The sequence below is a fragment of the Rhinolophus sinicus genome, linkage group LG04 (genome assembly GCF_036562045.2).
Source record: "Rhinolophus sinicus isolate RSC01 linkage group LG04, ASM3656204v1, whole genome shotgun sequence".
Taxonomy (NCBI): Eukaryota; Metazoa; Chordata; class Mammalia; order Chiroptera; family Rhinolophidae; genus Rhinolophus; species Rhinolophus sinicus.
This window is the reverse complement of record NC_133754.1, coordinates 108,509,230-108,532,683: the sequence shown is the minus strand read 5'-3', so window position 1 is coordinate 108,532,683 and position 23,454 is coordinate 108,509,230. Positions and strand designations below refer to the sequence as shown.

Below are 23,454 nucleotides of genomic sequence, written 5' to 3'. Positions count from 1 at the left end.
ACATTTTGATTATGATGTGTCTTGGGGTTGGCCTCTCTGGGCTCATCTTGTTTGGGACTCTCTATTTCTGGGCTTGTATGTCTATTTCTTCCACCAGATTAGGGAAGTTTCCAGGCGTTATTTCTTCAAATAGGTTCTAAATCCCTCTTTCTCTCTCTTCTGTTTCTGGTACCCCCAGAATGTGAATGTTGTTACACTTGATTTGGTCCCAGAGGTCTCCTAAAGTATGCTCATTACTTATTTATTTATTTATTTTGCCGTTCTGATTGGGTGTTTTCTGCTACCTTGTTTTCCAAATCGCTGATTTGATCCTCTGCTTCATCTAATCTACTGCATTCTTCAGTTATTGTGTTCATGTCTCACGGATTCTTTTTATGGTTTCTATGCCCTTTTTAATGCCTACTATCTCTCTCCTGAAGTTCTTACTCAGTTTCTTGATCATCCTATAACCAGTGTTTTGAACTCTGTCTCTGGTAGGTTGCTTGCCTCCATATTGTTTAGTTCTTTTTCTGGAGCTTTCTTCTAGTTTTTCATTTAGGACGTTTCCTCATTTTGGCTGCCTCTCTGTGTTTGTTTCTATGTATTAGGTAGATGCACTATGTCTCCCATTCTTGGCTGGGTGGCCTTCCATGATAGCTGTCCTAAGGGGCCCAGTGGTGCAGTCTCCCTGATCTCTTGTGCTGGATGCTCCAAGAGGGTCCCTTGTCTAGACTGTGTGTGCCCTCCTATTGTAACTGAGACTTGACTGTTGTTTGCATGTCAGTGGGTGGGATTCACCTTTAGGCTGACTGGCTGTGAGGATTGGCCATACCCATAGCATAGGTGCTGTTGTGCGGGGGCTGACCCTGCAGAGCCGGATTCGCCCCAGTGGACTCTGCTTCTTGTTGTAACCACCCTTTGGGCTAATCAGGTGCTGCTCTGTAGTGGTTGGAAGATGGCCTCCAGGTGTGTTGGTTCTGGGATCTCTTGGAAGCAACTCCTATGTAGGCCAACTCCTATGCTGCTTGAGACAGCCTGGAGCTACCTGGTAGCAGCTACAATGGGATCCATGGTTGGTTGCTGCTTGTGCTGGACCTGTAGGTGTGTGGGAGAAGCTACACTGTGAACCAAGGTTGGCTGCCACCACAGTACCAGGCCTGACAGCTCAACCAAAGGCCCAGGGCACCCCAAGGACTGCTGCCACCTGCTGGCTCCCTGTAAGGCTCTTCTGCTATTGGAAGAGCCTCAGGTGGTATTCTACTTGGTGAGGTGGAGTCACCAGGGTGGGGTGACTGGTGTTCACCAGGTTAATATTCAGGTTGGCACAAGTGCTGAGCCTGAGGCTACTCAGCAAAAGGCTCAGAACAAACTGAGGCCAGCTGCCACCTGTCTGGGACCCCTGGACCCTAAGAGTTGTCCAAGAAAGAGTGCAGTGCAGGCCCAGGGCTCACTGCAGGTGGCTCAAAGTGCCTCTGGTAGCACATGAACTGTGGCTGGCTGTTTGGTCTGAAAGAGCCTCCTGTGATCCATGAGCTGAGACCAGCTACTGCTCCTGTGTTGTTTAAATTTTTAATGTGCTTATCTACTAGTTTCAATGAGATATATGTCAATTGATTCTGTGTCTATCACCTATTAGTAATTCTGTCAAATTGTGTTGCTGAGTGGAATAAACTTCAGGTTTATTACATCATCTGGTCCTGATACCAACATGTCTAAAAGACCATTTTGTCTATTAATGTAGCTACCTGAGGTCTTTTAGTTAATATAGTCCTACTCTTTCAAGTTTTAAATCATTTTAAAGGTATTAGACATGAATCTTTTAAAGAATAATAATCTAACATGTTAATTTATGAGTCTATATATGTTAACCTATGAGTTAACTGATGGGTTTTATTTTTAATGTTTTTATTTTGTCTCTTAATTTCCTTTCCTATTTTCTACTTTTTTTTTTCTTTATTCTCCCTTTTCTTGTTGGAAAGTTATACTTAAGTGGCTAGCTTGACTACTTTTTATAGGCATACCTAATCTGACAAAGTCTCCTAAATATGACCAAATACAAGCACCTTGGAATTCTGTGAGCTGCAGTCATCCCTCAAACCACCACAGCTTTGAGTTACTGCTTTCCAATGTTTAGTTACACCCTGTTTTTAAGCCCCTGTGGTCATTATTATTGATGATGTTTACTAACAGAGTCATGTAGATTGCTGATCTATTTACCAAGTTCTTTCCTTGTCAACACTGCTTGCATCTCACTCCTTCATCCTGGATTCAACTGAGCTTTTCTTGATTCACATTCCTTCTCCGGGTAAAGCACTGAGGTTGTAAACACTGAGTCTTGGTCTAAAAATACCTGTTACTTTTACCCTTGAATAACAGTTTAGCTGGGTACAGAAGTCTAGACTGGCAATTACACTACTGTCTTCTGGCTTTTGCACTTAGTGACGCAAGTCCTGCCCATTCTTATTCCTTTGCAGGAAATCTGACCTTTCCCCTCTTAGGCTACTTTCCATATTTCCCCTTTGTGTTTGCCATTTCAAAGTACTGCTAACCATGAATTTATTTTTATTTTAGCCTCCTTGGGCCTCAGTGCCATTCCCAACTTCTGAAGAAGTGTGCTGTCCTCAATTGTGTAAAATTCTCTACCAAAATATCACGAAATATTGTTTCTCCTTTCCCCTTTATTTCTCCTTTGAAATCTCCCTCTAGACAGATGCTGGACTTCCTTATGTGATTCCTCATGCCCTTTCCCTATGTCTGTGTTGCCTACCCTTTACTTTATCTTTGGCTGTGCACTACCACCTGCTCCTTAACTTATCAATGAAGTTCCTCATTTCATCAACCATAATTGTCATTTCAAAGTTTCTTTGGTTTCTTTTAAAATCCACTACTGCTTTTTCTTCTTTTATCTTTAATCCTTCTGGCTTCAGTTTGCTAACTCACTACTCACCCTGGGCTTTGTAATTTTTCACTGTCCGGCTGGTTTTCCTGTGGGAATTCCTTGAGGACTAGATCCCTGCGACAGGCTGTGCCAAGTTCCCATGTGAGCTCTGGGACTCGGGATTCCCCCACAACATTCTGGCTGTGTAGATTTGTTTTCCTATGAGAAAAGGCCATGTGACAAGTCTAAGTCTGAGTTCTCACAGGGAGAATGTCTGTTTCCCACCTGGAACCAGGGCTGAGTCACTCCCTGGGCTGATGGGTGAAACCATCCCTTTCCCAGGACTGGAGCGCCCAGGTCACCTGGCTTTCTGTGGAGGCTTATGCACAACACCTCTGTTCTCCAGACCCCATGCGTTTGCTTCCAGTTTGATGTTAAAATCCCAGGGCTACAATGCAACTGAGCCTAACAGCATAGTTTCTGTAGCAGAGCTGATATTTCACAGGTCTTATACTAGGCTACAAGAAATGTAAATGCCTTTATTTTTGTAAAACCAAACTTGATTTTTGTCTCAACCCCTTATTTCTCCTGCTTGAAGGAAACATAATACATTCAATTCCCAGTGAAATCAGTAAGTTTAGTGTATTTATTTTTTTCAGGTAGTCTCACTCAGGATTTTCCTATTCCTGGGTATTCTTTCTAGGGGAACTTTTATGTTCCGGGGGCTCTTCCAGCATCCAACCACTGATGGCCTGACAAATGTGCAGTACCCTTTGCCCGCACTGGCTTAACTGAGGTGTCTTACTGGTGCCCCTTCTTCTTTGATGCCCACGGATGCATCCACATCTGCTCCACGGCCACGTGATGACACCACCTGTCACTGTTGGGCAGCCCATTTCATACCTGCATGACACCTGCAGAGCCCAACTCTTTGCCTCAGGTAAACTTTTTCCCAGGATAACTGGGCTGTTCTCCAAGGCTGCCAAAAAAGTGGGACCACCTCAAGTGGTTTCTGTCCCAGCGCCCAGGCTGTCACATTCTGTTTCCTTCCTATTCTGATTGAGCACTTGCATGCAATTTAGGTGGGAGAGTGGCCAAGTTAGTTTGGTCTACCATTTTAGCCATCACTAATTCTCTGGAGGCCAAAATGAAAAGCTAGAAAGAAAGTTCTGTGAAGACATAGCGCCATGCTGTGCTCTCCCTTGGTGTTTAATCCACAGTCAGCCATTTAACCTTGCAGCTTTATTTCCCTTATGTGCAAAATATGGGTTTTGTACCACCCATTGCTAAGCTCCCATAGCTCATGATGGCTTCCTCGAGAGCTACTTCAAATCTCCTCAGACATGACTGAGCAGGCTGAGAGGAGCCAGGCCTGGCAACAGAGAACTCAGCTCCCTGGATGCAGTCAGCACTGCACAGTGTCAGACAGGAGAACACAAGTGTCCCCTTTGAATTGCCCCAGTAGGTTCCCCTTCCTCACAGCAGAGTAACTTGAACAACTGACTGATGGATTCCATCTCCCTGCCACCCAGGCCAGCTCTCTGCTCACCTCCAACTCTGGATGGTGGAGCTGAGTCCAAGCATGAAGACACCAGTGGCAGCCGGCACTGGAGGACCTGTGATTGGGACACCATTCCTGCCTCACAGTCGGATCAACGCTGAGTGATTTTTTTATCCCTATAGACAGTGCACATGTTCACCAACTTGGTCAGATTACTTAGGTGTTTGAGGGTTTGTTTGTTAACCAGGACACACTGACAGGTCTGGGAGGGAGATAAGGAAGACTTATCTATGAGGGGTCACAGGGTCACAGGGCTAAGATTGGTGGGAAACAAAACAGACCACCTGCCTGGAAGGGCAGGTGACTAGGAGGCCCTGAGAGCCGCAGAGAGGACACAAAGCTGCGCTTCTCGGGGGAAGTATTTATAGGCAATAAATCAGACGGGGCAATGGCAGTGGGGCACTCCCCCTCAGACTCTCCCGCAGAGCTGTCTAGTGGTCTGCACAGGACCAGTCGTATAAAATTGGGGGTGGGGTGCTCAGCAGGAGAGCAATAAGGGCAGGAGAAGAGGGTGTGAGATTAGAATGGGAAGCAGAAAAAAAATGAGGAAAACAGGGGAAAATGAAATGAAAGAACCTGAGAGGTGGAGAAAAGTGCCTAAGAGTGCACATTTGGAGAAGAGTACAGAGCAGTGAACTGTGTCTCTTTGTGAGGGATGCTGGGATCTGATCCCTGCAACCTGTGAAGAGGACCTTATATGGAAATAGGGTCACTGCTGATGCCATGAAGTTAAGATAAGGTCATATGGTGGGGGGCTTACTCCAATCCTTATAAGAAGAACATTTGGATGCAGACACAAAGAGAAGGCCATGTGACAACAGAAGCAGAGAGTGGCGTGATGCTGCCACAAGCCAGGGAACTTTAGGGACTGCCAGCAATAGAAGGACAGAGACACAGGACACTTTCTTCCTCAGAGCCTCCAGGAGGAACCAACTTTTCCGACCCCTGGATTTGAGACTTCCAGCCTCCAGAACTGTGAGAGCATACGTTCCTATTGTTTAAGGCACCTAGCCTATGGTGCATTTTTATGACAGCCCTCAGAAGCTAGTGCAGAGGGCCAGAGGGACTGAGGAAGAACAGAGGGACAAAGCAGAAAGGAGACAACTAGACAAAGCAAGACCTACACACAGGGTAACACTCACATCCTCACAAAGGGACAGGGACATGAACACACACGCATAGATACACAGAGGTGGAGGTGTGCATGCGTGTGTACACACACACACACACACACACACACACACCCTCAGGGACAGCCATAAGACAAGCACACATGAATCAGCCTGTTACAGTATAGTATTTAAACCCAACAAGTTGAGGAAGAAGAATCACTACCCTCTCTGTCACTTCAATGGGGACGAGAGCAATCGACAACACCAGCCAGATGACAGTTGCCGCCAGCTGCCGTAACTCCATGCCAGCTGCAGCACTGGTGGCAGAAACTACTGGGAAGAGTGAGGAGGGTTGGGGGGCCCTGAGAAGAATGAGCGAGAAGTCACTGGGTGCATCCCTGCTCTCCCAGGTGGGCTCACATGCATGTGTCCATGGCCCTTCTCCCCGTCTCAGCCCTGGACAACACGATTGTGCACGCTTTGAAGCCTCTTACTGTGTGTTGTGGTTTTGTCCCAGCACTATTGGGTTTGTCCACAACCCAGAGAGCGCAACAGGCATTACAAATTTGCAGCTGGCAGGAGGTCAGGGGTGCCCAACAAATGGCCTTTGCCTCAGGAGAGGCACAGACTCTGAGCCTGGAACCTATATGAGAGCTCTGTCCAGAGGGACGTGGGAAATGTTTCAGGCCTTCCGCACACTCTCTGAGGTTTCAGTGATGGGCCAGGGGACATTCAGTGAGGAGGTGCAGGGGCCCAGCCCTGCAGCTCAGCCTGGGCCCATGTTCCCAGTCACAGACTTAATGCTGTGTCTGCAATTGGGGTGCTGTTTTCAATTTTACCCCATCACCTGGAGACCCTCACTCTAAACTCCAGGAAACATCTCTCTCTCTCCCTCCCTCCCTCCCTCTCTCTCTCTCTCTCTCTCTCTCTCTCTCTCTCTCTCTAACTCTCTCTCTCTCTCACACACACACACACACACACACACACACACACACACACACAGAGTTCCAGAATAAACCAGAAATGCACCCAACATATATACTAATCGGTCCACACACACTACGTGAATCAGGAACCAACACTCAGTAAAAGGAGAACGCAGGCTTCATTTGTATGCCAACACAGTGACCTCTGCTGATGGCTGTTTCCTCCATCCAAGGAAATCTTAGTTCAGCTCCACCATACAGCATGCTGCAGAGCAGGGGAGAGCCTGGTGAACAGGCATCAGTTCCTGCCCTATAATTTGCAATGCGTTTGAGATCACCTATAACTTCAATGAAAGCAGGAACTCTCCTCCTGCTTTCAGCAAGGGTGGTGAGCAGCTCTCCTTAGGCAGGACACGCAGCATGGTGGGACTGCTGTGGGATCAGTACCTGCCCACAGGCCTTGCAGAAGTTATCCACTTCCCACAGACATTGCAGAACCTGAGATGTGCGACAGGTACATTTAAAGTACGATCTTGGAGGTTCCGGTCCAGATGACACAGCAGGTAAACACTGTGCTTGCGTCCTCTCAGGACCACACACACACACACACACACACACACACACACACACACACACACCAAAATTACAAGTGAACTACAAAACAACCATCATTGAGAATCACCTAAAATCTTTCTGAGCTAAAGTCCTATAACTAAGGATATGCAGAAGAAGCCATGTCAAGACAGGTAGGAGGGGCAGAGATGTGGAAAGAGCTGGTCCCACACCTATGTGTGACCATTAAAAATTAGGAGAGATATCTAGGCTGTGGAGGCCCCCCCTACTCTCCAGAAGAGCAAGCGGTCCCAGACTCACCCCAAGCTCAGGGTTTCAGTGCTGGGGAGAGACATCCTCATAACTTCTGGTTGTGAAAACCAGCAGAGATTGTGGCTGAGTGAGGCAGAGGGTGGCTGGAGTCCCAGGCACTCCTCTTAAAGGGATTGAACATGGACTTACTCACCGACGGAATCACTGGCTCTGAGCTCCAGCTCTGGGGCAGCAGCTAGAGAGGCGGCAGGGACATGTGGTGGGGAACTGACTTGGAATTAGGGCTGGAGGGCCAGCTTTCTCCTGGACGGAGGAGTTGGTAGAGTCTATGTTGAGCCCTCTCCCTTTATGGCCTGCAGACACAGGCAGCCACTGTATCTAAGTCTCATTCAAGCTGGCTAATACCGTTAGCCAAACCAAGATACCCATGTCCACCAGGCCCTGGTGATTCCAGACCACGCCCCACCCAACTTTCAGGCACACCCCAGGCAGCTTCCAGTGGCTTTGTCATACAAACCGCCTTCCCTGGCTCAAGCTACATTCTCCTAGGTTCTCTCAAAGGTTCATGGAAACCAAGGAAGCAGCATCTGGTGTGAGTGTGCCCTGTACCTCCGAATAAGTAGCCCCAAGCCTGGCACAAGCGGCAGCCAGGCTTGGTTCGCAGCTTGGCCACTCGAGGCACTTCCAAGCATGGCACTAGCAGAAGCCATCTGTGGATTTTTGTGTGGCTCCAGACGAGTGGCCCTGGGTGGGGCATGGGCTGTGGCTGAACTTGACCTGCAGGAGATCCCAATGAAAGTGGTCCTGGGATTGGTGCCCCTAGGCACAAACAAGCTGAAGGATCCAAAGACGACACACACAAGGGTTGGACTGGGCAGGCACCAGAGCCCTGCTAAGGCAGATCCTGCTTTGTAGGGTCAGCCCCTGCACCACAACTCTTCACTGTAGTCACCACCAGTCCTCAACAACCAATGAGCCCGAGGGTCAATAGCTCCCATTGATGTGCAAACAGCAACCGAGGCTCAACTACAAGAGGAGGGCACACACAACCCACATAAGGGACACACCTGGAGTGCACGGCACAAGTGACCAGGAAGACTGCACCACCGGTACATAAGGCCACTCTACTAAGACTGGGAGACACAGAAGCCCTACCTAATACATAGAAACAAACACAGGGAGGCAGCCAAAAGAGGGAGACTAAGAAACATGTCCCAAATAAAAGAACAGAACAAAGCTCCAGAAAAAGAACTAAACAAAATGGAGACAAGCATGTTACCAGACACAGAGTTCCAGACACAGGTTATAAGGATGCTTAGTTACCTCAGTGAGAATTTCAACAAAGAGATAGGAAACATAGAAAAGGAGATAGAGAACATGAAAAAGAACCAGTCAGAAATAAAGGATACAATAACAGAAATGAAGACTACATTAGAGGGCTTCAACAGTAGATTAGATAAAGCAGGTCAAACCAGCAATTTGGAAGATAAGGTAACAGATAAAAACCCAATCAGAACAGCAAAAAGAAAAAAGAATCCAAAAGATTGAGGACAGTTTAAGGGGCCTCTGGGACAACATCAAGCATGCTAACATTCTCATTATAGGGGTACCAGATGGAGAAAAAGAGAAAGCAAGGAACTGAAAACCTATTTGAAGAAATAATGACTGAAAACTTCCCTAATCTGGTGAAGGAAATAGATACACAAGCTCAGAAAGCACAGAGAGTCCCAAACAAGATGAACCCAAAGAGGCCAACACCAAAATACATCGTAATTAAAATGCCAAAGGTTAAAGTCAATGAGATAATCTTAGAAGCAGCAAGAGAAAAGCAGTTAGTTACCTACAAGGGAGATCCCATAAGACTAGCAGCTGATTTCTCAACAGAATCTTTGAAAGCCACAAGGGATTGGCAGGAAATATTCAAAGTGATGAAAAGTAAGGAGCTACACCCAAGATTACTCTACCCAGCAAAGCTATCATTTAGAATCGAAGGACAAATAAAGAGCTTCCCAGACAAGAAAAAGCTAAAAAAGTTCATCACCAGTATTACAAGGAGCCTTAGAGGAACTTCTTTAAGATGAATACATATATGAATAATAAATGGCAATAACTACATCCCAATCAGCAATTACTTTCAATGTATATGGACTAAATGTACCATCAAAAGATAGAGGGGCTGAATGGATAAGAAAACAAGACCCTTACATATGCTGCCTACAAGAGACACACTTCAGATCCAAAGGCACACCCAGACTGAAAGTAAAGGGATGGAAAAAGATATTTCATGAAAATGGACACAAACAAACAAACAAAAAAGCTGGGGTAGCAATACTTACACCAGACAAAATAAACTTTAAAATAAAGACTATAACAAGAGACAAAGTAGTAGTAATCCTACTTCTGGGTATTTATCCAAAGAAACCCAAAATGCTATGTCAAGGGGATGTACTTATCCATATGTTCATTGCAGCATTTACACAAGCCAAGATATGAAGGCAGCCTGGGTGTCCCTGAATGGATGAATGGATAAAGAGGAGGTGGTACATATATACAATGGAATATTACTCAGCCATAAAAAGGAACTAAACCTTGCCATCTGTGACAACATGGATGGACCTAGAGTGTATTGTGCTAAGTGTAATAAGTCAAACAGAGAAAGACAAGTGTCATATGATTTCACTTGTAAGTGGAATCTAAAGAACAAAATAAATAAACAAAACAGAAACAAACTCATAGATACTGAGGACATTTTGGTTGCCAGATGGGAAGGAAGTTGGGGGTAAGTGAAAACAGAAAAGGATTAAGAAGTACAAATTGGTTGTTAGTTACGCAGTAGTCATGGGGATGTAGGGTACAGCATAAGGAATGTAGTCAATGATACTGTAATAACTATGTATGGTGTCAGATGGGAACTAGATCTATCGGGGTAACAGATGGGAGGGGGGTTGGGGACAGGGTGGAAAAGGGGAAGGGATTAAGAAGTACAAATTGGTAGTTACAAAATAGTCATGAGGATGTAAAGTACAGGGAATATAGCTAAAAATATGGTAATAACTATGCATAGTGCCAGGTGGGTACTAGTCAGGGGATTACTTCCTAAATTATATAAATGTCTAACTACTATGCTGCACACCTGAAACTAATATAAAATAATACTGAATGTCAACTCTAATTGAAAAATTTAAATGGGGGGGATCAATAATATTGTGATAGCATGGTACAGTGTCAAATGGTTGCTGAACTTATCGTGGTGATCACTTCTTTAGGTATATAAGTGTTGAATAACTATGGTGTACACCTGAAACTAATATAATATTGTATGTTAGCTCTATTTTTTTGAAATTTTATTGGGGAATATTGGGAGCAGTGTGTTTCTCCAGGACCCATCAGCTCCAAGTCGTTGTCCTTCAATCTAGTTGTGGAGGGCGCAGCTCAGCTCCAAGTCCAGTCGCCATTTTCAATCTTAGTTGCAGGGGGCACAGCCCACCATCCCATGTGGGAATTGAACCTGCAACCTTGTTGTTGAGAGCTTGTGCTCTAACCAACTGAGCCATGCAGCCACCCCAGTTAGCTCTATTTTAATAAAAATCTTTATAAAAATAAAGTATGATCTTGGAACAAAAGAGCAAATGGTTTCTAGGTCAAATGTACACTTTCGCCATCATCATCATCAGCGTGATCATCATCATTGTGCGTCTGACAGAGCAAGGAGCACGGAATCCCTGTTAAATACCATCTCCCATGCTAACACAGCACAGTAACTGGAGTCCTGAGGCCATCTGCAGTCCTAACGATGGCAGTATTTTGGCATATGGAAATTTTAGGCAACCTTTGCAGCTCTAAATCAGTGTCTTTTGCATTCATTTGTTCTTCTAGGTAGGCTTTTTGCTCTGGTGTCTCTCTCTCAATACCAACTACCAATCATGTATATAGTGCTCAATACTGGCACAGTGCATCTGAACGCAAATGCCTTTACGCTTTTCACTAGTTCTCAGATCTCATTTTGCTCAGGCAGAGCAGTTATATCACTGATGGTCTGGCTCACCAGCCATTTTCAACTGCCTGCAACTTTACAGATGTGTGGGCATCATAAATGGTACTTGGATGAAAGAAATAGCTCATACAGTCCATTCAGCTATTGCTACATTTTATATATGATTTAAACCAAATGTGGCCAGGCAGTGACACTCTCAGCAGCTCATTAAACAAAAAAGGTGCATGGACCAATGAGTCTGGCACTGCCAGGCCAATTCCTGCATCACGGAGAATGTGAGGAGGAGGCAGGGGGAGCAGGAATGAAGGGTGGAGGGAGTCCCCTTTTGTGCAAGAGCCATACCCAAAAGGGAGTAAATCACACTGCAGGACCCGAGAACTGGGTTGCTGAGACTCCCTGGGAGCCGCTCACTACAATCCTATCCCCAAGGGACTCGTGAGTTATCCATACCTGGAAACTGATGGACATGCGGACAACAATCATGACAGCAAGTGGCATCAGTGTCCAGCCACTGCTCCCTGGGTGAGTGCTGTCCCCTCGGCCCGTTCATCTCTCTGATGGGAGGGTGGAGCAGCCATCCAATCCAGGTCGCCTTCTGGTCCAACCCAGCACAGACTGCTGCACTCACCACACTGCATCGCCCCATGCTGCCCGATGCGAGAGGCCAGTCTGCTGGGCTCTCTGCTTCCTTTCCCACAGTAAGCCTTACCTAGCATCTTCGATGGGTTCTGTAACTTTAAGTGAAACGATGTGTAACAAAACCAATTCTGTCGTAAACTAACTGACATAAACCAGACTTGTGTTCCTATGGAATCTCATCAAAGTTATAACGAAATGATGCCGAACCAAACAACGTTATTTGAGGACCTGGTGGACTGCCCTTTTCCAAGCGTGTGTGCACACACAGACACAAACACACACACATATACAGCCACCTGACCAGTGGGGTGCCTTAGAGAAGTCCAAGGCAAGCCTGCAAACTTCCTGAAACACCCGCTCAGCACTGCATAGGTACTGAATCTCACACGGCTTTAGCTCAGTCACCTGTGAATTAACAAAGTCAGGAGGCAATGGAATCGCAACCAAGCCAGGGACCTTAGAGAGCACTGCTCAAGTATCAAAAAGGAGGGCCAAGAATCCCCCCTGCGGCCCTGAACAAGACTTATCAATGTTCGCAGCTCGTGGCTATGTGGGAATACACCTCTCTATGAATGTTCAGCCCATGGGCATGTCTGCCCCTCGTGCAGCAAATGCTCTTCCGTCCAAGTGGACCCTGAGTCCTGCAGCTGACTGCCTCCCTAACAGCAGCTGTGAACACCCAGGTAAGGAGCAGCTGCCACCCCCTCCCGGCTCCTCCCTCCCTGCAACCCCCAGTCCCACCCACAAGGAGGCCCCACACTCTCTACGTGGGGGCAGCATGTTCTCCCACAGGAGAGTGAGAGTCTAGAGAATGACCGCAGGTTGGCTTTTAGACCTTCACTGTGGTTTGTCCACCGCCCTCATAGCTGCCCCTCCACGGCCCCATTATCCTCTAGTCCTCCAGGGTGACCTTCATAGCGTGTGACTCAGGTCACACCAATCCCAGGCCAGAGTCCTTCTGGGGGCCAGGAGAAAGGAGGCACTTGGGATGAAATAGAACTTTCTCCTGCCATCTAAAAACTGCATGCTCCACCCAGGGCTGGCTGTTCTGTGATGGTGGAATGTTCTAGATGTGTGCTGCCCATCACAGTGGCCTCCAGCCACATTTCAAGTGGCTGTTGATCACTTGAAATGTAGCTAGTAGGACCAAGTAACTGGATTCTTGATTTTATTTAATTTTAATTGATTTAAATTTAAAGACCCACGCATGACAACGGGCCACAGTACGGCCCACAGGCTAGCCCCTGCTGGCCTCTAGGACCTCGGTCACCCAGCCCGTAAGCCCCTGCCTTCTCTCAGCTGTCCCAAGGCACCAGTCCTCTTGGCCTCAGCCTTCTGCACGGCCAGGCCATGGCCTGGGACACACCCCCGCCCACCATCTCTGAGCGAATGTTACCTCTTCAGATCTCAGTGCAACATGCTGTCCCCAAACGCCAATGCACCCCCTTTTACTTCCAGCTCACCATGCCCTCATCTCTTCCCCAGGCTCCTCACCACAACTCCTCATTGTATCACTTGACAGTTTTCCCCTGTGACACCAACCTGTGAGGCAGACACCACACCTGTGCTGACCATCAGCATGCTCTGGCCTCACACAAAGCCTGGCACAGAGGAGCGGTCAGTAAATGTGTGAACTGCGGGTCAAGTCAGACTTCTGAGAAGTGATTTGTAACCATCAAAAACTATCTTCCTTCCTAAGAAACACTTGCCAAGGCCCAGTGTCATGCACACGCCTCCAGAACGTAGGCCTTTGCTCCCACGGTGGTGGTGGTGGTGGTGGTGGTGGGGCACATCCGGGTCCCGATAGAAGCCCTCCCCTACAAGCAACTTAAAGTGAGGTCGGGTCACACGAGGGAACCACTTTGTGTGTTTACTACATCTGACGCAAAAACGGGCAAATCCTCGTCAAGGACCCTCTACCCACCCTCGATTTAAACAACTGAACTCTACGCAAATGGTGTGCTCAGAGTGACCCCAAGAAACCCTTTCAGGACAAAGGGTACATTCTGGATACCTTGGCTGATGACTTGAGTCATCGCTGCTGAATCCCCCGGAGATCCTACCTTAGACACAGGTCCTGAGGGGACACAGGGACCCTCAATATGTAGGAGACTATGAAACTATTATGGATTTCTGGACTTTAAATCATGCTAAACAAAAACAAAGTTAAGCAGAAATAATGTGGCTGTTCTGAGAGGTAACTGGTATGGACTGAATTGTGTCCCCCTCAAAATTTGCATGTTGAAGCCCTAATCTCCAATGGGATGGTGTCTGGAGGTGAGGCCTCTGGGTGGTGGTTAGGGTTAGATGGGGTCATGAGAGTGGGGCCCCCATGATGGAAGTAGTGCCCTCATAGAAGAGGAAGAGACCAGAGCCCTGTCTTTGCAATGTGAGCTCACAGTACTATCTGCAAGCCATGAAAAGAGCTCTCAGCAGGACTGAGCATGCGGCACCCTGATCTGGGCCTTCCAGCTCCCACGACTGTGAGAAACAAATTCCTGTTGACTGAGCCACCCAGTTTGTGGTATTTTGTTATGGTGGCCTGAGCTGACAAGCCACTGATCTAAGGCAATATGGTGACAGTGGATAAAGCAAGAAAAGTGCCACTTCCTTGAGTAACTAGGCTGCATTACAGGAAATGGGTTCTATTGACCCTACAAATCTAAGATGCCTACAGAACATGCCAAGTGAGCAGTGCCACTGAAACCTCTGGAAAAGGCTGCTCCTTGGTGACCCTGTGGAGAAGAGCCACCTGCCCAGAGGAGACACCCACCCACTCTGGACAATCACATCGAGAGAATAACCTCGAACGGTGGCCATTTATCAGTAGGAGGTGTAGTGGGCAAGGTCTTCCCTGTGGGCAAGCCAGGAGTGCAGCCCCTAAGGCTATACTCAGGCCACAGAGGACCCCGCTCCCAAGGTCTTCTCTCCTTCCGGTGGCCATGCACCTACCCAGCCCTCACCACCCTCATCAGTGCATCGAGAGAGCTATGAAGGCAGGCGTGTCACCACGCCCAGCAGTGGGGCAGGACCCCAGGGTACCCAGCCATTAGTGCCCACAGGCCAAGCCTTGAGGAGAAATGGCAGACACTGCAAGCCTCTCTACAAGGCACTCTGAAAACACTGCCCAAGACTTGCATTAAAAGCACACTTCAATTTACCTTTCAGAGTTGGGATGGGGCTGTCATGTCCATCCACTTGTCCCAAAGGGTCATTTGGATCAGGAATCTCCGCTTCCCCTGGCAAGAGAACACAGTATCCATGTTAATGAGATTCCACGTCAGGGGCCTTCACTGTGCTTCTCATGCAAACACAGCAGTGTTGTAGCAAAACCGCCCTCTATTTATAGAAAACCTAGAGGGAGAAGGCCTTATGGCAACTTCTAGAGGGCTTTTGTAGCATCAGATTTATTATAAGTAAATGTGGGTCTTTTGTTTATCCCAAGCATGGCCAACTGCAAACGGTTTGCAGCAGAGCAGACGAAGCAAATGTGGGACTGAAAGTGTCCTTCAGGGAGGGTGAGAAGTTAAAACACTGGCTGGCAAAACAAAGAACTTCTGTAGCCAGGCAGCAGGTTTCCCTCCAGATACAGGCCCCTGGTAATTCTCAATACATTCAGAATTGGAAAATTTCTTAAGTAGCTCACTTCCCTCTCGGCCCCAGACCCACCTGCAGCCAGAGGCCAAGGATGACCTACCCACAGCTGTAAGGACAGAAGTTCTCATCTTTACAGCAATAGTAACCCCAACTCGCAGAGACTGTGTCCGTGGGAGCACCCACCCCCAAACTCAGAAACACCAGGGGCAAAAACAGATCTGGTTGGCTCAACTGGGAATACAGCATGAGCACAGCGGCCCCGTCCCAAATCTGGGGGCAGGAGGGGCAGGTGTATATGATACCCTAGAAAACCATTTGGGCCCCACATAGACCCTTCCCTATATTCCAACCCAGTCCCTTTCTCTTTTACTTTCAGACTTTCACCTGGGACTGTGGCCCTGACGGGGTCTCCCTACGGGCCGGGGGTGGAGGGTGGGAAATGGTGAAGTCAAGGGGTGGTTCTGACAACATGTCTTCTGGATGAATTTGGGTTTATGGCACTAAAGCCTATTGATGAATCGGACACACACACAATGAAATATTAAGGAGCTTAAAGAGGAAGGAAATCCTGACACATGCTACAACATGGACGGACCCGGAGGACATTATGCAGAGTGAAATAAGCCAGTCACAGACAGACAAATACTGTATGATTCCACTTATATAAGGAACCTAGAGCAGTTAAAAATCATAGAGACAGAAAGCAGAATGGTGGCTGCCAGGGGTTGGGGGAATGGGGAGCTAGTGTTTAATGGGGACAGTTTCAGTTTTGCGAGATGAGAAAGTTCTGGAGATGGAAGGTGGTGATGGTGGCACAACAGTATGAATACTTAATGTCACTGAACTGTGCAAGTAAAATGGTTAAGAAGGTAAATTGTGTTATGTGTATTTATCACAATTTTTTTTACAAAAGTCTACCAAAACCGGTTTATAATTCAATACTGGGTCACCCCACTTGTCCCTCTTAAATGAGAGACAAGAACTAACAAATAACTCAGACATTTCAGACCCCTCTTATGATGAGGCCTTGCTCAGAAGAGCCAAGTTCTACAAATGACGTCCAAGTGATTTCCAGACAGAATCAGGCAGGCAAGATTCGTCAAATTGTTCAGCTCAGTGAACACTGGCTGGTTTACACTGAAGGGCACCAGACCTAACCCTGTCCTCCCCACACCTCTGGTGCCTACCTCACGGGATGCACAAGGTGACACACGGGTCTGCAGCATCTTTAACGCTCAGCCCAGTTCCCAAAAGCCCACAGGGGAGACTGCTTCTGAATGGCCCTATGGCTTTTCACATCCAGTGTTGGAAGGTTCCTTGTTCTTATCACTTCTGCTAGTACAAACTTGCCCACCTGTCGGAAGCCACTCTCCCATGTCATCTTTCATAAAACATAAAAAAAATGGTTCCTAATCTACCATTCAGAAGTGACATCTTTATTCTCTAAAACCACTCCCCCAAACCACACAGCTCTCCTGTGGCAATGAGACCATTCTCCCGAGTTAGTCGCTGTATATATTTTAATCTCTCTCAACATGTATAAACAGCTGGAGGACAGCATGGGCTGCATGCCCAGGACGCGGAGAGTCCGAGCGTTAAAACCTAGACAGAATCCCGGGCTGCTGCAGAAGAGACAAGCAGACACTATGCAAGGCAGTCAACGGGTTTTTGCTAAAGAATTAAAGACTTCAGTTTGGGTTTGAAATTTTAAATTGGCATGTTACACATACCATCACTCAGCACTGTTTAAATGTAGAGAGACCACAGGAAATCAAACACACTTGTACTATATACACACATCTGAAAGAGGCATAAAAATTATTAACTGCTTAGAAATTGATAAATGGTGTGAAACAGTCAAATAAATATACACCCTGAAGAAAAATAAGCGCCATTAGCCCAATTCAGGCATGGAAAAGATCCCCAGCTCTTCCAAGGCAGCTTTCAATTCGAAGCCTAAGTATTTTCACGCCATGGAGTTGGGCACGGACGAGCACACTCCTGTGTGAGAGAAGCCGGAGGTGATCCAAATGCTTCTGTTGGTTCATAAGCAGATGTCAGCCCCACCCAGACACGCAAAGTCACTGCTGACAATGGAGATATTAAAATTCTCTTTGCATAGTTTATGCTGGTCATACTGGAATTTGATTTTTCATTTCTTGCAGCCTCAAGCATTATCCTAGGTAAAAATATGGTTTGGTATTTGAGCAAAAGAGTATTGTCTACATATCTGGGAAAACAGGTCAAGTGTTAAGTAGGCTGATACCAGAGCAACCCCCACCCCCAGCTTTGGGACTTAGGTGTGAAAGCATCCAAAGGCTCATGCCCAGTGCATTTCCTCCGTAAGTCAAATATGTGAATAAATTCAGGATGCCGGATCGCCACGGTCCTTAGAACCGACACCTTAAGTTTCAACAAAACTAGGTCCTGGTATTGCACTGTAACTGAGAAACTGGACACCATTTATAGTCTGAAATTTAAAGTGTCATTCTCCCACACTGCATAAAGTTCAGGCACAGAATGGTTGTCCTCATTCAAAATACGGATCTCCTAAAAGTTATAAGCAAAATGTAATGGGTATATTTGAACTTGGGGAATAAGGACAAGTGAGAACAGGGTGCAGTGTTTCAGCAGATTCCAATGGGCAATGGGCTTCCTCCTGACTTTAAAAAGGGTTAAGAACAAAACCCAAAGAAAAAAATAAACACAAAACAAAAACAAAAGCTGCCACACACACATCAAAATGTCACCATTAGATATCTGGAATTATATAGGTAATTTAAATTTCTTCTTTTGTTTTATTGTAAAACATGTCTATAATGAACAAGCATCAGATTTTTAAACAACATAATTCACATACCATAAAATTCACCACTTTAAAGTCTATAATCTAGTGGTTTTTAGTATATTCACAAGGTTGTACAACCATCTCCACAATGTAATTCTGGAATATTTCATCACTTCAGAAGAAACCTTGTTCCCATTAGCAGCCCCCATCTTCGCCCCCCCAGGCTCTGTAACCACTAATCTGATTTCTATCTCTATGGATTTATCTATCTTGGATATTTCATCTAAATGAAATCATACAACTTGTGGCCTTTTGAACAAACAGCAATTTTATGATTAGATTTTTAAAATTTCATGTTGGTAGTAGCAATAAATAAATAACTAGGTAAGGAAGTAAAGGAAGCCTGTAGAAACAGGCTGTGTTAGGAGCCAAGGAGGCCGCTCAGTGCCACATCAGCACATCTCACCACTGCCCACAGGCTCTGGGGAGGTTCCAGCTCCCCAGGTAGAACAGGAAGTGGGGACACAGCATCTGAGACTCAGAGGTGACTAAAGGAGGGAACAGAGAGAACTTGGGCAAAAAGCTAGAGCAACCAGGCTTCAGAAGCTGAAAGTCTCACTCAGCAGAGACGGGCAAGTGTCCCCATCCTGTTGCAACAAGGCGAGGCTCGCAACACGGACGGTTAGGGAAGGACTGCATCAGTTCAGGGGCTACCATCACGGGTGCAGCAATGGCACTCATGCCGTCTGCTTGCTCCCTGACGAACACATAGCTTCTGCATGTCACTGGGGCTGGCCAAGCCATCTCTCTCCACCTTCTTAACCCCATGACCTGCCTGAGCAATCACTGCCAAGCTAGCTGAGCTGCCGGCTGGTGCAAGGTGGTGTAAGCCCAGCAGCATCTCCCATACGGCCACACTCATGCTTTCTACACAAAGGCCCATCTGCGTCTACCTGGTGCTGACTGGCTGACTGGATATGGGGGAGACCTACAGACAGGAATGGTTCTGAAGAGGAGACTCGTCTGCCCTAACTCCTCAGGATGTAGTTATTTTCTTCTGAAAATGAGGTTACTAGTCAGAGCAAGTAATGTGTACTTCGTTTTGGTAAAGCTCTAAAGGTGTGCTACTAATGCCGTTTGTCCATCAAGAGTGTCCAATTTATGATGCTCTAACTTTCCTCCCACTGGACGTGGGTGATTTTTCATTATAAAAACACACACAGGGAGACAATATAAAGCTACTGGAGAAACTCATACCTTTGATACCACCAATCAGACAGTGGTGATTTATTAGCTCCATATTAGTGTTTTCATATTTAAAGAAAGGAGAACATTTAATATGAAACAAGCCCTTAAGTGTGGCTGGTTGCAATGCAATGTGATACATTAAATGTACAGTTTGATCCATGTCCAAATGACACTTCTGAAAACCTAGCGGCAAGGACTAGCTGCAATGTGGTAATCCAGATGGGACCCTGGAAATGGAAAAGGTATTAGGTAAAGTCTAAGGAAATATGAATACTACGGATTTAGGTTAAGAATAACGTATCAATATTGGCCCATTTGTTATGGCACATGTACCATACCATGTAAGGTTCAACACTCAGGGACATGGATATGAGGCATATGGGAACTCTCAGCACATCTTCACAACTTTTCTATAAATCTGAAACTATTTTTTTTTAAATTTTATTTTATTAACTTTATTGGGGTGACAATTGTTAGTAAAGTTACGTAGATTTCAGCTGTACAATTCTGTATTACATCATCTATAAATCCCATTGTGTGTTCATCACCCAGAGTCAGTTCTCCTTCCATCACCATATATTCGATCCCCCTTACCCTCATCTCCCACCCCCCACCCCCCACCCCCCTTACCCTCTGGCAACCACCAAACCATTTTCTGTGTCTATGAGTTTCTGTTTCTCATTTGTTTGTCTTGTTCTTTTGTAGCTTTTGGTTTATATACCACATATCAGTGAAATCACATGGTTCTCTGCTTTTTCTGTCTGACTATTCGGCGGTAAGAAAAGATGATATAGGAACATTTGTGACAACATGGATGGATCTTGAGAGTGTAATGCTGAGCGAAATAAATCTGAAACTATTTTAGAGTCAAAAGTTTATTGAAAAATAGTTACACATTCCATCACGTTGTTTAAGCCCTTAACCAAGGCTCACAGGGCTGACAAGAGCTGTAGAAAAGGAGTGTATCTCTAAACACCCTTCGTTCTTCATGGGGCAGTCATGGGAGACAGCCCCTGGGCCAGGCAGAGTGCTAACTGCATCAACGGAATATGACACAGATTCACGAGACAGAATACAGGATATTCAATAGCATGCCAGTAAAGACGCAGAAATTTAATCACCTCGGGGAATGCTGGGTTTTGAGCTGACTCGTACATTTATTGGCATGGCATGGTGATATTAGCTCTTCACCTGGAACATAGGGCATCTCCAGGGCAGCACTTATCACTGTCCTGTATATTCAGGGCTGAGTCAGCTGGTGTCTGCAGAACGACCTGATGAAAAGACTCCTAGTTGATGCTGACGGGCTTATTAAGTAGTCAGGGTTTCATACGGGCCTGCAATCGTGAGAGTGTTTGTGCCACACAAACATGTACAAATTCTGATAACGAGAAACCATGCACCAAAAAAAGTCTCCTGCAGACCTTCTCTCAACATGGGCTTCCCATGTGACTTCTTGATTTATGGCATCAATAAGATAAGAGGAATTTATATCTGCAAAGTGCTTATGAATCTGTTCTGATTTCCAGGTTCTTCCTCTAGTATTAAAATACGTACGAGCTTTCTCATTAAGACCAGATACACTATTAAGCAAAAATTTACTAATGTGAGTAAATGGATTTAAGCCCATGGTAGTTCTGACTTGTGTTTCTCTTAAAAAGGTTTTGTTATTTGGAATGTTCATCCATTAATCTCTACCTGTTGATCTGAATCAGTACGCTTGCTGTGATTTAATGAGATGCAGTCTCCGGCATAGTTGGACAACTTCAAAGCAATCTCCTTTTAATTAGGGAGGATATTTTTTTATTCGCTAAAGATAGGCATTCTTGGATCTGGTGTCCTCATGAAAAGCTGTAATTTCCAGGACAGGAGAAGGAACAGCAGTCAGGACACGGTGAGACCACAGCCTGGAATGGTGAATGTGTCAGGTCAGGGCCTCTGGAAGGGCAGGCACGGACTTCACAGTGAGCTGTGCTGCACGAGCACTGAGATAGCACATACACTCGCAATTGGAAATGTCGGGCACATGTTCCAGAGCAATCACTTAGCTCAGCAACATGTCGAATCAAGAACATCCGTGATGCTGGAAATGCAACACTTGGGAAAAAAATTGGAAATGAGCACAGAATAAAGTCCTACAAGGTGAGCCCATTAGCCTGGGAGACCAGCCAGAGAAAGTATGTCAACTGTAGGGAGACTCGATAATGTTTCTGGGAATGCGCTCATTAAAACGTTACCCCACATGTCCTAAGGGCCAGCTAGAAAACCACACAGCGCTCGAGGTGAGCTGCCAGTACCTCATCAGCAGTCGTCTTACCAGTTTGTAGTTTTTTATTTCATTACTTCTAACTTTGAGCTGAGTAACTACCAACCTCTGGTTCCACATTCTTGAAGGGTCGCCTAATTCTGCTCTGGACATATGATGTGAAACCCAAAAACCTGCGAATGGAGTGGCCAGTGTCTCTTGCCAGCTTAACCTCTGCCCTGAGTTCACTTCTGGAACAAAATACCCTAACCCCCAGTGAGTCTGTGCACAGGCCAGCTCTCTCCAGTGCTGCTTCACAATGCTCTTTCTACCTGTTCCTGAGCGCCCCCAGTGCCTCCACAAAGGCCACACTGCCAGGGCCCAGGGAACACTTGGTTGAGGGGGTTGCAAGGCTGTCCCACCAACCAGCCTCCTCCCTTTCCCAGCACCTGCAGCCCCTGGCAGTGGCTGCAGGACCCCGGCACAGCCAGGAGGCCCGGACGCCCCACCACAATGTGGCTGGGAAGGCAGGACCCACCTCCCGTCGCTGGGACCCAAGCTCCAGGGCTGCTTTTCCTGATGTCCCCGCTTATTAGTGCAGCAAAACTGGCAGAAAAAGAGCAAAAGGAAATGCTAAGCGAGTACTCCGAACGTACTCTGACAAGGAATCAGTTTTTCACCTTGACTCTCTGGAAAGTTTCTCATTAAAGGTGAGAAGGGAAAGGATGTCATTAAAAAATAACTGGCCCTTATTAGAAAAAGAATTAAACTGTGTACTGTCCCATGGCAATGATGGAAGTTACCTTCTGTTTGCTCAAGAGAAGAGTTTTAAAGGCCTCAGCTACACGTGCTGCAGCCTTGGAGCTCAGGGTGGACTGGAGAACTCTGACGGTGAAGGGGCTCTGACGTTTTGCAGCCGTCTCCAACAACCTGGAGTCTATGTCCAACCTGTGTGGCCAGAGGCTGCTCTCATCCCCACTGGGAGTCAAACGTTGGCACATTTAAAAACAGAAGATTTGTCAGCAGTGACCACCTTGACTTCATGGAAACAAATGGGGGCAAATGTCTGTCATAATCAAAGGTAGTGACAGTGATTTTTCAAAGGCAGTCTGTGTATGAGGTTGCTACAGCTGCTGTAACAAAGCCTGGGTGGCTTAAACAGCAGTCCTGGAGACCGGAAGTCAAAGCTCAGGGTGTCGGCAGGGCTGGTTTCTCCTGACGTCTCTGTCCTGGGTGTGTAGACTGCTGTCTTCTCCCTGTGTCCTCACAGGGTCATCCCTCTATGTGTGTCTGTGTTCCAATCTCCTCTTCTTATAAGGACAGCTGTCATATTGGATTAGGGCTCACCCTTATGACCCCATTTTAACTTAATTACTTCTTTAAAGATACTATCTCCAAATAAGGTCACATTCTGAGAGACTGGGGGTTAAGACTCCATATGTCTATTTTGGGGAGACACAAATACAACCCATGCCAGGTAGTGTTATTTATCTTCAAAGCTTCTTTATAATAAAGGCTGATTTGAAAGTGAATTTTGCAACTGTGTGGTACAGACTGACAAAGACAGAGAAAGCCTCGGTGAGAAAGAATAAACAGAGGCTTTGAGAATAAATAGATGCTGCAGAGAACTGCCAGCAACGTGCTAATGACTTGAGCACCCAC

At 46.4% G+C, this 23,454-nt stretch overlaps 1 protein-coding gene across 3 annotated transcripts in view; it reads right to left on the bottom strand.

Annotated features, from left to right (window-relative positions):
• ROR2 (receptor tyrosine kinase like orphan receptor 2) overlaps positions 1-23,454 on the bottom strand; it is a 230,511-nt gene that overhangs the window by 44,415 nt on the left and 162,642 nt on the right. For all 3 annotated transcript variants that reach the window (XR_012495647.1, XM_019713868.2, XM_074330190.1), the window contains one exon: positions 15,076-15,153. Coding sequence is in view for 2 of the 3 variants with exons in the window: in XM_019713868.2 (XP_019569427.2) it covers positions 15,076-15,153 (78 nt within the window). In the remaining variant the exon portion in view is untranslated. The remainder of the gene's footprint in view (positions 1-15,075; positions 15,154-23,454) is intronic.